Below are 14,634 nucleotides of genomic sequence, written 5' to 3' on the forward strand. Positions count from 1 at the left end.
ACCTCAGTCCATCTCCTGAGATAACTTAACAGGAAATGCATCTGTAGCGATTATTTGAAACCTAGTTTATAGCTTACTTCTAAACCAGCACTCTACAAAGTCCAGTAATGTTTTCCTAATCCATTCGTTGGGCTTGGGCTTAATTTTTAGGGTGTGTTACCTGTATCACTATCAGAAGATGCATGTTACCGGGACATGAATTATATTAGAAATTAATTGGCACTCATCTAGTTATTCTGGCCACAACGTCGTAGGGTGGGTCCACATGAACTTCCTCACTGAAAGCACACAAGAGGGTTTGTGGAGTCACACCAGCTAGCTAGCCCTATGCGTGCTAAACCAATAGGATGATCTTGCCTCTCTCACCAGCCAGGTGTTTGGTGGCTATGTGAATTATACAGTCTTCCCTCATGCAAATTGGGAATCCTGATTGACCCTGTGGCAACAAAAGGCCACTTCACATGGCCAGTCGCTATATGTATAGCTGCCATGGGCACTGATAGGTCATCTGCAAGGGATTCCCACACAGCCTGATTAATGTTGTCAGCCTTCATGCCACGTTTGCAGACATCTTTGTAATGCAGAGTTAGCCTGCCAATGGGTCTGGTGCTTAAAGCCAGCTCCCTGTAGAGCATGGCCTTGGGGATCCTACCATCTTCCATTCTGTGGGCATGACCAAGACATTGCTGAGACTCAAGTACAAACATGCTGGGAATGTGGACTTGGGAGAGCACATCTTTGTGTGAGATTCTGTCCTGCCATGGGATGCCCAAATTCTTCATGATGCAGCACATATGAAAGGTATTGAGGCATCACTCCTGGCAGGTGTAAATTGCCCATGACTCTTTTCAATAAAGCAGCCTGCTCAACATGCAAGCCTGGTAGACCTTCATCCTTGGTATTGGTTATTAGCATTGCATTCTCCACTCCACTCCATTTCCACTATTGTTCTGGAAGTGACTTTTACATCATGTGAAAGCTCAAATAGAATGTGAAAATTAAGAGTTAGCAAAACGTCATGAAAATGGAATAAACTGCTGTAAGGTTCAAAAGTAATAAATATTATTTTTTAAAAAATGGAATAAACTGCCATGTGAATGCAGCCTAACAGTATATTCTTCTTGGTTTTTCTTTAATTGAGAAGTGTTTGCCATGATCCTGAATTGTGCTTTCATGGGGATTGACATGTCTTCAGAAGTAGCCAAGGAAAGTGAAATATATCTCTTACCCCTTCCTCTGCAGTAGGTCATATTGTGCTTAGAGGCCTGGGAGTCTTAGAAATAAGAACCTGGACTCAGACTATGCTTGCTAGACGAAGAGGTTTATTTCAGAATTATTTTCTTATGGATACATGCAAACTGCGATTCTTCCTTGCAGAATTCTCTGAATGTCCTGGAATGAAGTAGACTATGTTTAGCCCAGAGCATTCTGGAATCCTGGTCTGGATTAAGGAATGGATCTGCCATAGGCATGACAGGTTCCATTGTGCACTTTAGTGCTGATGGATGCCTAGCTCACTAAATCTTCTCTGCCATAGTACCAAGCTCCCTGTCTGCATTTAGTTTCTGCAGGGGAGAAATAACTAATTTTGCTCAGTGGATGATGCCCAGTTTTAATCAATTGTGACAGCAATTAGGTTTGCAGGGAGCTGTCAGTAGTACTATGAATAGTGTTAAGGCTTAAACAAGCAGCTCTACTGAATGTATAAAGTGCATTGGATGCTGATATAAATGACTTGTGATTTGTCTTGCAGAAATCAGGAATGGGAATTTAAAGGCTATCTTAGGCCTTTTCTTCAGTCTGTCACGATATAAGCAGCAGCAACAGCAGCCCCCTAAACAATATTCACAGTCCCACCCATCCCAGCAACCTCCCACATCACCCCAGCAAGTAAGGCCTCCATCCCAGTGCCAATTTGGGCTGCAAGAACAGCAAATCCAACAAGAACAGCAGCAGCAGCAGCAACCACCACAATCTGTGCCAGCATCACCCCAGTCTCAGTGCCAACAACCCCAGCAAGCACCACATCCTCAGTTAAAAGCACAACCAGAAATGCAGTCCAGGTGGGTGTTCCTTTTCAAAATCTTATTTTTGTTTTAAAATGTCAAGTGTTTCACGGATGCTAAAATAGCATCTTACTTTGAAATCTTTGCACCTGGAAATAACTGTAGCTAACATAAAGTAGCTCTATTTCTTTTTCACCTGGGTAATGGATTTAGAATGTCGGTCAATTTTTTAAAATGCATGCATCAGATAGAGGTGGAGCAAAAGAAAACATCCTAAAAATAGAAGTTAGAAAGGCCAGTGTACACTGCTGAGTGCTTTGGTGTGGATGTGGGAGCAGGCGTTGCTCAGTCGAGGCCCTGCACTCCTCCTCTTAAACAGCTGGCTGTGCAATTCCTGTTTTATTAAAGGAACTGTGTCTGCAGCAGCCCTGTGCTCACAGATTTCCTCATTCCTTGGGATACGGGTGCTGAATCCTTCTTCCAGAACCACACGACCCCCAGCTGGATTGGATTGGCTATGTGTAAATTCAGTGTGGTTGCTGGCTAATGATTGATTGTAGAGTTCATATTCTGATTCTTCAGTCTCCATTCAGCTACATGTGCTATATTGTGAAGCTTAAGGTGTACCAATGTACTTGTAGACCCAAAATACATTTGATGTGGGAGATCCATGACTGGGTCTCCTTTAAAGCGTAAAAGCAGCACAGGGGCAAATTGGCTCAAGGGAGGAGCAATTTAATCTTTCTCCTACATGCCACCTCCTACTTGAAATCCTCCTCCTGCCCTCCCCATTCCTGTTAGCTTTACTATTTAGGAGAAACAAGCGCCTGTCTTTTAATAGCATCTCTGGCAAGGTGGATCTTTGGAAAAAAAGATACTTGTCCAATCCTTCCCTTGAGCCAATTCACGCATACCCCCCCCCCAAAAAAAAGCTGCTCTTAAATAGATGCCTTCTGCTGTCTCTCTTTTGTTTTTTCTTGTGATCCAGTACAGAGATTGTGGTTAAATCAGATCCAGACCTCAGTTCTTTTGATCAACCCTAATGAATTGGAACATAATATTTTTTGGTTTATTTGAAATAGCCTCTCTGCAGAATAACCTTCCATAATACCTTCAAAGCACGTGTTCATATAGAAATATTAATATATCCCTACATGACACAGTTTGCATATTTTTCAATATAACAGTATATATGATCTCTGTCGAATTTTAAACTGAGCTATAAAACCCTTAAAATTATTTGCAGACTTAAATTCAACCCAATCATATAGCTGAATCAAAAATCAAAACTTTTTGAATAGTTACTTTTTCATTTTGTAACAAAATTGCCATCACTGAATCTTGGCTGGTTGAATTTTGTTTTCCTCAGAATTAAAACCCAGATGATAAATATTTTATATACATTTTGAATGTGGAGATCATAAATGTTGAACTATAAATGTACCATTTAAACCTGAGTCTTGCATTACTTTTTGTATCTTTTTCATGGTATTTGAAAATAAATAATTTCATCCCTTTTACAAGATGAAAGCTTTCATTGGAACACACCCTCATGTGGTGAAATATGGTATTTATCACCACAACAAAAACTAAACTAAAGGAAAGTCTGCTTGACCAAAATGTGCTCTTCGACATGGTGAACATCAGATCATACCATGGATATTTTTCAAATTCAGAAATGTGCATATAGACAGCATTTGCTTATGAAAGTTCATTCACATGACCCTGAAGTTATTTGCTTGCATGCATACTGTTGCCTCTCTTACTATTGCTGCTTTGATAAATCCAAAGGTACTACACCTGAATGTTTTATTTGGCTGAGAGGGATTGTTTTCCCCTTCTGAAACACTTGGATTAATCTCGTTCCAAAAAACCCCCACGCCTTTGCCAGCTCAGTGGGTTCATGTGCGAATGTATCTTCTTTACTCACTCACATCTTCCACTTTTTTTCTTTCTTGTTGTGCAGTGCATCACCCAGGGACTCATCTCAAAGCAAAATCATCCGATTCACTCTCGGTCAGAAAAAGGCTTCTAGGTTAGCGTTTCTTCCTCTAATGCAAAGCATGGAAAACCCTCCTTGCAAGAACCCCAGTTTGCATGTCTCAAGGCTCACCTTACCACTGCTTACCTGTTGGTTTCAAACCAAACATTTAAGAAAAAACCAAAGCAAAGAGAGCTATTTTATTCTGTATGACCCAGGGGTCGGCAACATGTGGTCCAAGGGCTGGATGTGGCCCATGAAGACTGTTTTACCAGCCGATGAGCTGCCCCTGAACTGAGCCACCCACTTGGCGAGTCCCCCGTGCGCTGTGCTAAACCGGCACATCACGGTGCGGGGACTCGCCGAGTGACGCCGGAAATTGCATCTGTGCATGTCCACAGCACTGAAAATGGCTTCTGCGCATGCTCAGATGCCCAAAACCATGCCTGTGCACAAGCAATTTTCGGCATCTGGGCATGTGCAGACACGATTTCCGGCGCCGCGGACATGCACAGACACGGTTTCCGGTGTCGCGCTGCACCAGTCCGGCCCACGTATGATCTCCATGGGAGTGATCCAGGCCATGGCCGGTAAACCTTCCCGACCCCTGATTATACCCCTCCCTGTCTTTGGGGCTGTGGATGTTGTTGGTTTTTTTGTTTTTTACAACAATGTCAACAGTATATGTCCTGAAATGACTCACAATTAAAACCTGTAATTCATATTACTAGTTTGGGGGATAGTAGCATAACAGCCCCCTTCATAGGTGAATCACATGATGAGCGCATCACATGATCTTCATTCTGTGCTGCACAGTGCTGCCCCTGTCCTTGGATGACTGAACTGACAAAGCTTGTGCATGAGCAGCTATTTGTTTGGAGGCTTCCATGTGATCTGAGTGCTGAACACCAGGAAGCTAATTCATGAGCACTGGCAGTTCAGTTGTCCATGCCGTACATTGACATCTTAGGTTGGGGCAACAATGTAATGTGTTCCGTGGTTAACTGCATTATATTCCCTTCCGGCAATTCACGTGTGAAGGGGACTCAATTCCTGTGAATTTTCCATCTTGAAAAAATAAATACATGAATGTGTTTGGACACTCTCCCCTTACCTTTGCTCTAACTTCCTTGTTAATTTCTGTTTATAGATTACGCTTGTAAGGTTCAACTTATTTTCTCATGGGTGAAAAAGAGTAATGAGTATGACTACTGTCAGATAATATAACACAGCAGCGTAGATAGGTGTGTTGTCTCTATTCTGGATTCCTCTATGTCCTGTACTGGGGAACATCTAATCCCTCTGAGAATGAATAATAGGTGTTTCAGCCCATTTGTTTTCCTCTAAGCCACAGCTTGACATGCATTCTGACTCCTACGAGCATCTCACTGCACCACTTCAAAAATGCAGCTCTAATCTTTATTAATACCTGTGATATTCATCATAGGTTTTCTTGAGATGAATGCTACTTTTACCATGCTGTGCTGCATTAGAAATACCCCTAACATCTCTCTCTGTATAAGGCATCACAGTTTATCCTGTTTTGTGCACAAACTATACTATATTATTTTTACTTTGTGATTTAGATTCCTTTATTCTAAATCATTCTTTGTTCCGTCATTTTTCTTTGGTACTAGTATAGGATCCCCTCTCCTCACTGATTTTTAATCTTCCTTCATCTCAATTATTTACCAATTCATGCCTTTTCACCTGTTTCAGTATTTCAATCAACAACTTCTTTCAAAGTTTTAGAGAGAAACTGGACAAGACATGAGTCCTTGCAGGAGTAACCTGCTGACTTATTTTAAGACTGAGATAGAGAAGCAGAAGTGATGGGAGGCAAATTTTACTGATGTTGTGCACTTAACTCCTTGTGCAGTCTATTTTTTCCCCAATCAAATTGACCTCTCCAAGCTTTTTTCTCCTTGCAAATTATCTTTTACTGATAATTTTATTTTATTGAGAATTCACAGGGATATATCTGCAACTTCCTATAGTCCCTCCACTTTAAAACATTGAATGATGGGGTACTTAGAGAGATGTCACAAAAAGCGAGATGTTCAAAAAGCAAAACAAAACTATCATTACCAGGTGAATATTTGAGAATTGTCAACACTTCCACTCTGCTTTGATTGACATCTCAGTTCTCCATCATTGCTGTAGTCAAATGTTATCTCTTCTTTTGCTTGTAATTCCTACACATTTACCAAGTTTGACCACATACTTAATACTTACTTAATACTTAATTGCCTATCTGCACATAGCCAGACAGACATCAGAGACTGTCCATGACTGGGTTCTCCTAGTGGGAGAACACTTTATGTGCTTGTTTAGAAAGACAAACAAATATCCTAAAGACTAGGGGGAAATGTCCTTTCTGTGTGAAAAGATTATGCTTCAACACTTTTTCTCTTTACCTTTCAACCAGCATGAGCTCTGCATGAATGTCATTGCCATGTCAGTGTCAAATCTTACACAAAAGCATGGAAAGTGAAAAAGAACCTTATTTTTCCCTAGCCTTTCACCCTGGGTTCCTCTGTGCCTTCCTCTGTAGCCTTTCTGTGGGCTGTTTCTGTACCCAGGGTTGGTTGTGTCTTTGTGACAACTGCTATGTGAAACTTTCTAGCATTCCTCTTGCTTTGGTTTCCTAGGTTTATTTCACATGCACTTGAAAGCAGAAGAGTCTGCCTTTGGGAAAGCAAGGAAGCAAACTTTACACAGTTCTATGTTTTAGTGGTCTGTGGTGATGTGGAACTAAATGGGTTGCGTGCACACTTGCCAGCTTTAAGCTTTGAAAGCATGTGCATGCATTTGCTGAGACTTATGTGCTTCTTTTCTTCTCCCCATCTATCCTCCTTCTGATCAATCTTATGAATTTGTTGGGAAGAAATCACTAATCCTCTTTTATTCCCAGCTCTAAAAGTGCCATTCAACTACCAAAGGTTTGTAATGTTGCTAATCAGATGGGAATTCTGCCTTCAGGAAACTGTATACGAATCAATGCTGCAATTGGTTTTAGCCTATTGGTTTTATCGTTTACTTCAAGCATTTTTTAAGTTCTGTATTGAGCAAGTAAAAGGAAAAAAGTAAGCTATTAAATAATATTATAATTCATGAAAACAATGGGGTAAATAATTTGCTACTATAAATTAAAGCAATTGGCCACTGGGAACTCCTGCACAAGCCATTGTGATAACAACCTGTATGATGGGCTGGTGCAGGGTGGGGGGAAATCTAGGCAGATTGTACCAAAGTGAGCTATTTTTATTTTTTAAGCCTTAGAATAAAAAGGACCACCACACAGTATTATGTTCAAAAAATTCTGCAACATTCCATCTAGTGCACTGTTTTGCATTTTGAGTTTTACTGCACTGTATAGATTTGATCAAATGACCGCTTCAAAAATAAGGCAGAAATTCTAAGCATACTGATTTCTGAATTAAGAGGTTTTGGATTATGTTGCATGGCTACAATCTGGGGCCCAGCATGGAAACTCTGTGCTCTGGACCTTTGGAATGGAATGCATATTGCTAGCTAAAAGAGCCTTGATAGCTCGTGTTTCATGCGCATACTTGTCAATGGGCTTATGCAAGGATTTGATTCTCTGAATTGTAGGCTAGGGCTGTAATCCAGCTCATATAGTAGCTATACCTGGTAGAAATCAATGGGTTATATCCAGTGTTGTACAAGCTAGTTTCCCTTTCCTCTTCTTCCTGCAGCCTCCACATTTCTCCAAATATGGCCCAGAGGATCTCCTAACCCTCTCAAACAGAATTGGTGGGTGCAGAGTCAGAGAGACTTTTGGGGATAGGATAGGAAGGGACATCACACTGCATGAGCAAAAGTCTGCTCCACTAGTAATGGGCACAACTGGATATCACCCAGTGTGATTTAAGGCAATGCAACCATGTGCAATGTTACAACCAGTGTATCCAGACCCATACAGGCTAACGGTTTATTTTGACATCTCAGAGTTTGTGAAATTCAGCTAAGAAAAAATGTTTCCCAACTAATGTATCAAGCGTTTTCATAAGTAGATGACCTCTGCAACATTCAGTTAGGCACACTTTCTAGGTTCCAACTGGGAAACAGCAAGTCTAAGATGATGACCTTTTGGGGGCATTAAAATCAACTAGGCAGTGGGCATAAAGATCAACTGGAAATTGACTGGCACCTGAATCCATTGAGGCAATCTTATAGCATAACTTTTCAAAAATTATTTGCAGTTAGTCAAGCTTCCAAAATGACATAGATTGCATACCTAGTCATTCTGGGCTACATTTTAGTGGAAGCTCCAATACTCAAGAGCTCAAGTTCCATTGACTCAATACTCAAGTTCCATGGACAGATTATTTGCATGCACAGAACTGCTCTGTCCACTAAAGTAACCAGGAAAGTCCTTTCATTGGAGCTCCATGTAAACAAAAGGGCACACACGGAGCTCTTAACCGGGCAAGTTGTCTTGCCCAATTTGACTGTGTTTAACTTGAATTCATTCATGGGCTTTAGGGAAACATTTGCTTATTCTTCTTTTTTTTACCTCGAAAACAGACTTCCAGGTCCTACGAGAGTTTCAGCTGCAGGCAGCGAAGCAAAAACTCGTGGTTCAGTTAATGCCAACAACCGGCGCAGCCAGAGCTTTAACAACTACGACAAATCCAAACCCACAAGCCCACCATCCCTTCTATCAAATAGCAATGAGAAAGGTATGTGAAGTATATGTTATTCTGATCTGTATTGTACTCTCAAAAGTAGAATATCTATCTAGCTTTTAAAAACAGTTGGAAATACAGGGAGTGATGTATTCAAAAGTAAGCATTTAAAACATGTGCATTTGTCTTATTGAAATCAAATCAACTTCAAATGCGCTTTACTTTGACTGGAGTGTTCTCACAGACTCTCCCATAATACAGTTCGTAGTCTAATGAATCTCCACAGAAATAACATGGAGTTTATTTTAACTTTTGTATGTGTTTCTGGATCTAGCAGAGTTCAGATGGTTTTCTGGTCTCATTTGTTTCCTGCTTAGAAAATTTGATAAATTTTCATATGTAAGCAAATGACACAAAATAACACTATGCATAACATTTAGGAAGTGAGCTTGGACTGAATATTTGACACTGATATTTTTATGTTTGTTGCCATGTGGTGGGAGGGAACAGTTATGTCTCCACAAATACTTGGAGATCAGGAAAAGAGTGTCTTCAATAAACAGGAAATCTTGGCCCCAAAATCAGAGGAAGTTGATGGTTGGATTTGGCTATCTACTCAAGTTGTTTGTTGTATCAGAGACTGGCAAGGAATTTCAGCTTAGTTGTCCTCCCTTCCCCTCTTGTCATCTATTTTGTGGGCACTTTGAAACAGTGCGCTATGCTTGTGTCTGCTTTCTGCTTGTGATCCATTAGAGCACTTCTCCGCTCCAAATAATTTCTTCCAAGAACTTCCCAACACCACAGCAGATTTCCAAAGGAACATTTGCAGGGATAAATACATGATTCTTGGGGCCTCAGAAGGAAATGCAGTTCCAGCATGAATATAGAACAGAAACATGCTGGTTGGGGAAAGCATTAAGCACACCCTCACCCACCCACTGCTGCTTTTCTGTTTCATATTGCCCTTTGTCAGGGAACTGCCATCGGAAAGGCAGGAGGTGGAGGGGCTCTCAGAAGCCAGAAGAGACTCAGCAGCGGAGGAAGGCACCAGCAGGGGGAGAGTGGGAGATCAGAGAGAGAGGGAGGCGAAGGAATGGCTCAGGGAGTCTTCTAGCGATAACAGCGGAGAAGTCTCAGGACCTCCCATAGGTACACCCACTCCTCGCCGGAAACTGTCGCGCCGAGAATCCAGACGACACGTTTCCGTCAAGGAGCTTTTATGCTGGAGTAGATTCCGTAAACGCTCACTGTCAGATTCTGCCAGCGACTGAGGGAGCCATGCTTAAGGGGCTTCGCTATAGACAGAGCTTTGCTAATCTGGGCAAACTCTGAGGGACTACGCTTTAACGCACAAGCAGCTCATCATCCCATCACAGCTATCCGACAGTGCTGAAAGCCGCTTGTGCAAGGAGGCATCATGAGCAACCCAACCGGAGCCGGAGACGCAGGAGGAGCTGGAGCGGGTCCAAGCCTGGAAGAAAGGTACAGGGTTTTGGAAGTCCAGCTAGCGCTGCAAACGGCGAGGCTCGAGGAGAGGAGGGCTCAGGATGCAGAAAAGGGAAAAACCACCCCACTCACAAGGAAGGTGCCAGGATTGGGGCAGAAGTTTGGGGGTGATCCCAGGAACTATCAAGCCTTTAGGACAGAGATGCAATATGCTCTCAATCTGCAGTTTGATGACTTTCCCGATGAGGAATCGAGGGTAGCGTTTGTGATTGGCCATCTTGAAGGGGGGGCAAAAGACTGGGTGAGGCCCCTGATGGCAGCTAATAATGACGCCCTAAAGGACTCGAGGAAGTTTTTTCGCGCCATGGATCTGATGTTTTCCAGCGAGATTGAGCAGGGAGTGGTGCGCAGACAGTTAATGGCGTGTAAACAGGGGAGCCGATCTGTCCGTGAGTACTGGACTGAGTTCACCATGTTGATCCATAAATTGGGATGGGACTTGTCGGCGGAACCGATTCAAATGCTGTTCGAAGAAGGGCTATCTTCGGCGGTGAAGGATGACCTTCCCGGGCGCCCAGGGCGGAGTCTATGGACCAGCTGACTAAATCCGTGCTGGCCATAGGAGCACGCCAGGAGGCGAGAGCTTTGGAGAAGCGGGAAGGGAAGGGAGAACGTTGGAGGAATTTCCGCATTCCAGAGATTCCCGAGCAGCATTCCCCGCCAGTAGAGCCGATGGAAATTGGAACAGCGTGCGCGCGCGCAGTTTCAAACCCCAATGAAGGGAGGAAGAAAGAGGGAAAGAGCGCCAAGAAATGTTTTCTCTGCCAACAGCCAGGTCACTTTGCCAGAGTCTGCCCGCAAAAAAAGGAATGGCAAGGGATGGCGGGAGCTGTTGGGGGGAGGAGGAGGGAGTTAAGGAGCAAGTAAAAGCCAACGCCTGGCTGCCACCATCGGGGCACAGCAGCCAGGCCAAAGAGCAGTGAATGTGCCCACGCCGGAACCCCCAAGACACGTGCTTGTAATAGAGGTGTCGCTAGAGCTGCCAAACGGACACCCACTAAAGATAAAGGTGCTATTGGACTCAGGCAGCTCCTGTAATTTTATGAGTAAGGAGTTTGCAGCCGAACACCAGATACAGACTATCCCTTTAAGTAACCCTTTGCAGGTGACCACGATTGATGGGAGGGCGCTGTTGGGAGGAGAAATTAACCAACAGACTGTCCCAATGATAATGAGGGTGGCAAGACACACAGAACTGATAGCGTTTAATGTGGCCACCTTGGGAGGAGCGCCCATTATTTTGGGGATGAGCTGGCTAGCGCTGCATGATCCGCTAGTGGGATGGCACCAGAGAGTAGTCTCATTTGGGTCAGCGCATTGCCTGGCACACTGCAAGGAAGGGGAAGCCCAGGTAGGAACCCAGGCTACGCTAGCAGGGATGGAAATAACAGATAAAGGGGAAGGTACCACGACAATACGCCGACCTGGTTAACGTCTTCAGCGAAAGAGAAGCAGATAAACTGCCCCCGCACAGACCTTTTGACTGTCAAATTAACTTACTCCCAGGAGCACAATTGCCAGTGGGCAAGCTGTATGCAATGTCAGACAGGGAGATGCAGGAGTTAAAGGAGTTCATTGACAAGAATCTCAAGCGAGGTTTCATCAGAGAGTCACGAGCGGTGGGGGGCAGCCCAGTGTTCTTTGTGGACAAAAAAAACACTAATAAACCCAGATTGGTCGTGGACTTCCGGGCCCTAAATGCAGTGTCAGAACCAGTGACTTTCCCCATGCCCAGAATCGATGACATTTTGACCCGGGTGAGGAAAGGAAAATTTTTTACCATGCTGGACCTAAGGGGGGCGTATAACCTGATACGTATGAGAAAGGGAGACGAGTGGAAAACCACTATGTTCACCCCCTTGGGGGCCTTTGAGTACCTCGTTATGCCCTTCGGTCTACAGGCGGGCTTGGCCTGTTTTCAATCGTTCATGAATCACGTCCTGGGACCATTGCTTTACAAGAACTGTGTAGCGTTCTTAGATGACGTCTTGGTGTACTCAGAGAATGAGGAGCAGCATGTGCGAGATGTAAGAGAGGTACTGAGCAGACTGCAAGAAAACCAGCTGTGGGTGAAACTGGAGAAGTGTCAGTTTCATACCAGAGAGGTGGAATTCCTGGGGTACCGGTTGTCAGACAAGGGATTGGCCATGGATCCCAGCAAGGTTCAAGCGGTACTGGAATGGAAGACACCGAAAACTAAGAAGGACGTGCAAAGGTTCCTGGGCTTCGGAAACTTCTATCGGAAGTTCATCAAGAACTTTGCCCACTTAACGGCGCCCATCACTGATTGTCTCAGCAGCAAGAAGAAATTTGTCTGGACGGAAGAGGCGCAGCGAGCGTTCGAGAGATTAAAGAAGGCGTTTGCGTCGGAAGAACAACTTTTGCACGTGGATCTACAGCAACCAATGAGAGTGGAGACTGACGCATCAGACCGAGCGGTGGGGGCCGTGCTTCTACAGCCGGGAAAAGATACGTCGGAATGGAGACCGTGTGCCTTCTTCTCGCGGAAGTTGAACAAATCCAAGAGGAACTACACCGTATACGACCGAGAACTACTCGCCATTCATGAAGCGTTCCGGAGATGGCGACACTTGCTGATTGGGGCGCAGCACAAGGTCCAAGTGAGGACCGACCACAAAAATCTAGAATACTGGAGAACTGCCCGAGTACTGAACCAGAGACAAGTGAGATGGGCCCAGGAGTTCTCCAAATTCCATTTTGAAATTCGTTACGTACCAGGACCAGAGAACGTCAGGGCGGATGCTCTCTCTCGAAAACCTGAGTATTTAGAGGGGGAGGGAGCGCCTGAGGAAAGGCATATCATCCCCGAGGACCACTGGGTGTGTGGGGCGGCATTGGTGGGGCAAAGAGAACTGGTAGAGGGTACCGAGAACGATGAATATGCCCAAGAGAAACTCAGAGAACTCAGGGGGACAGGAGAGAACACAGGGGGGTTTGAGGAAAAGAACGGGGCGTTGTATTACAAAGGGGCACTGTACATACCGAATGGGGAACTGAGGGGCAGAGTGCTCAAGCAGTTACACGACAGCCCCACAGCGGGGCACTTCGGGCAGCACAAAACCATGTGGTTGGTTACCAGGGAGTTTTGGTGGCCCAAGGTGAGGGAAGACGTACGGGAATATGTTAGGGGGTGCGACCGGTGCCAGCAAGCAAAAGGGGAGAGGCTGGCACCAGCGGGGCTATTGGAACCCTTACCCACACCAGAAAGGCCATGGGAGGCAGTATCCATAGATTTTATGACGGATCTGCCAAAATCCAAAGGGAAAACAGCTGTCATGGTGGTGGCAGACCTATTAACTAAGATGTGCCATTTTATAGCCTGTTCACACGCGGTCACAGCGGAAGAAACCACCAAGTTGTTTGTAAAGCATATTTTCAGGTTGCATGGCGTCCCCTTGAGGGTGGTCTCAGACAGAGGGAAACAATTTACTTCCAGGTTCTGGAGGAAGCTCATGAGCTTACTGCACGTAGAAGTCAATTTTTCGACTGCCCGGCACCCAGAAACAAATGGGCAGGCGGAAAGGGCAAACTGGATTTTACAACAATACCTGAGATGTTATGTAAATGACAGAGAAAATGATTGGGTAGATAAGTTGGCCCTGGCAGAATTTGCCTACAACAACGCGGAGAATGTGTCCACAGGGATAAGTCCCTTCCTGGCTAATTATGGGTATCATCCCAGGGCATTTCCAGGAGAAGGAGGGGAGAGATGGAGTGTCCCGGCTGCGGAACACTTTGTTGAAGAGATGGAAGCGATCCACCGGCAACTCCAACTTAACTTAGAGAGGGCCAAGGAAGAATACAAGAAGCAAGCAGACAGAAGCAGAAGGGAAGGTGAAACCATAAGGGTGGGGGACCGGGTGTGGCTATCCACCCAAGGACTGCTGTTCAAGGGAGGGTGTAAGAAATTGAGACCCAAACGGCTGGGACCCTTTGAGGTCATACAACAGGTCAACCCGGTAGCATTCAAACTCAGGTTGCCCAACCACATGAAACTGCACCCAGTATTTCACAGGTCCTTACTGTCGCCGTACCGAGAGGGGCGAGAGTGGGGGAGACGTGAGAGGGAGGTTACTCAAACACCAGTCATAGAAGAAAGGGAACGCAACATGCATGTGGCAGAAATCATTGATTCCAGGTGGAAAGGGAATCAGGTGGAGTATTTGGTAGAATGGGAAGGGGAAGCGGAGTCAGAAAACACATGGGTACCGGCAGAGGAGGTCAATGACGAGGTTTTAATAGAAACGTTTCATCAACGGTTCCCAAGGAAACCTCAGCCCGTGGCATGGTTCAGGATGGAACACTTCGGCACCACCGATGAGGAAGAGGAGTTTGAAGGGTTCCCAGAATCAGGGCTGGAAGAGGGAATAGACTCCGACGAGGAGGAGGACTCAGGGAGAAGAGACGGGAGGCAGTGGAGAGAAGTGTTTGAATCCTCTGACGATGAGGAGTGTTCTTTCTGGGGTTT

General features: G+C 44.8%; 1 protein-coding gene across 16 annotated transcripts in view; it reads left to right on the forward strand.

Annotated features, from left to right (window-relative positions):
• NAV2 (neuron navigator 2) overlaps window positions 1-14,634 on the forward strand; it is a 555,491-nt gene that overhangs the window by 390,340 nt on the left and 150,517 nt on the right. For 10 of the 16 annotated variants that reach the window (XM_083748520.1, XM_083748515.1, XM_083748517.1 and 7 more), the window contains 2 exons: window positions 1,754-2,063; window positions 8,539-8,693. In XM_083748520.1, the coding sequence (XP_083604646.1) occupies window positions 1,754-2,063; window positions 8,539-8,693 (465 nt within the window). Of the gene's footprint in view, window positions 1-1,753; window positions 2,064-3,972; window positions 4,042-8,538; window positions 8,694-14,634 lie in introns of all 16 variants that reach the window. The other 6 variants (XM_083748518.1, XM_083748503.1, XM_083748514.1 and 3 more) reach the window with 1 other exon arrangement.

Source organism: Podarcis gaigeae, assembly GCF_964106915.1.
Source record: "Podarcis gaigeae genome assembly, chromosome: 1".
NCBI classification, from domain to species: Eukaryota; Metazoa; Chordata; class Lepidosauria; order Squamata; family Lacertidae; genus Podarcis; species Podarcis gaigeae.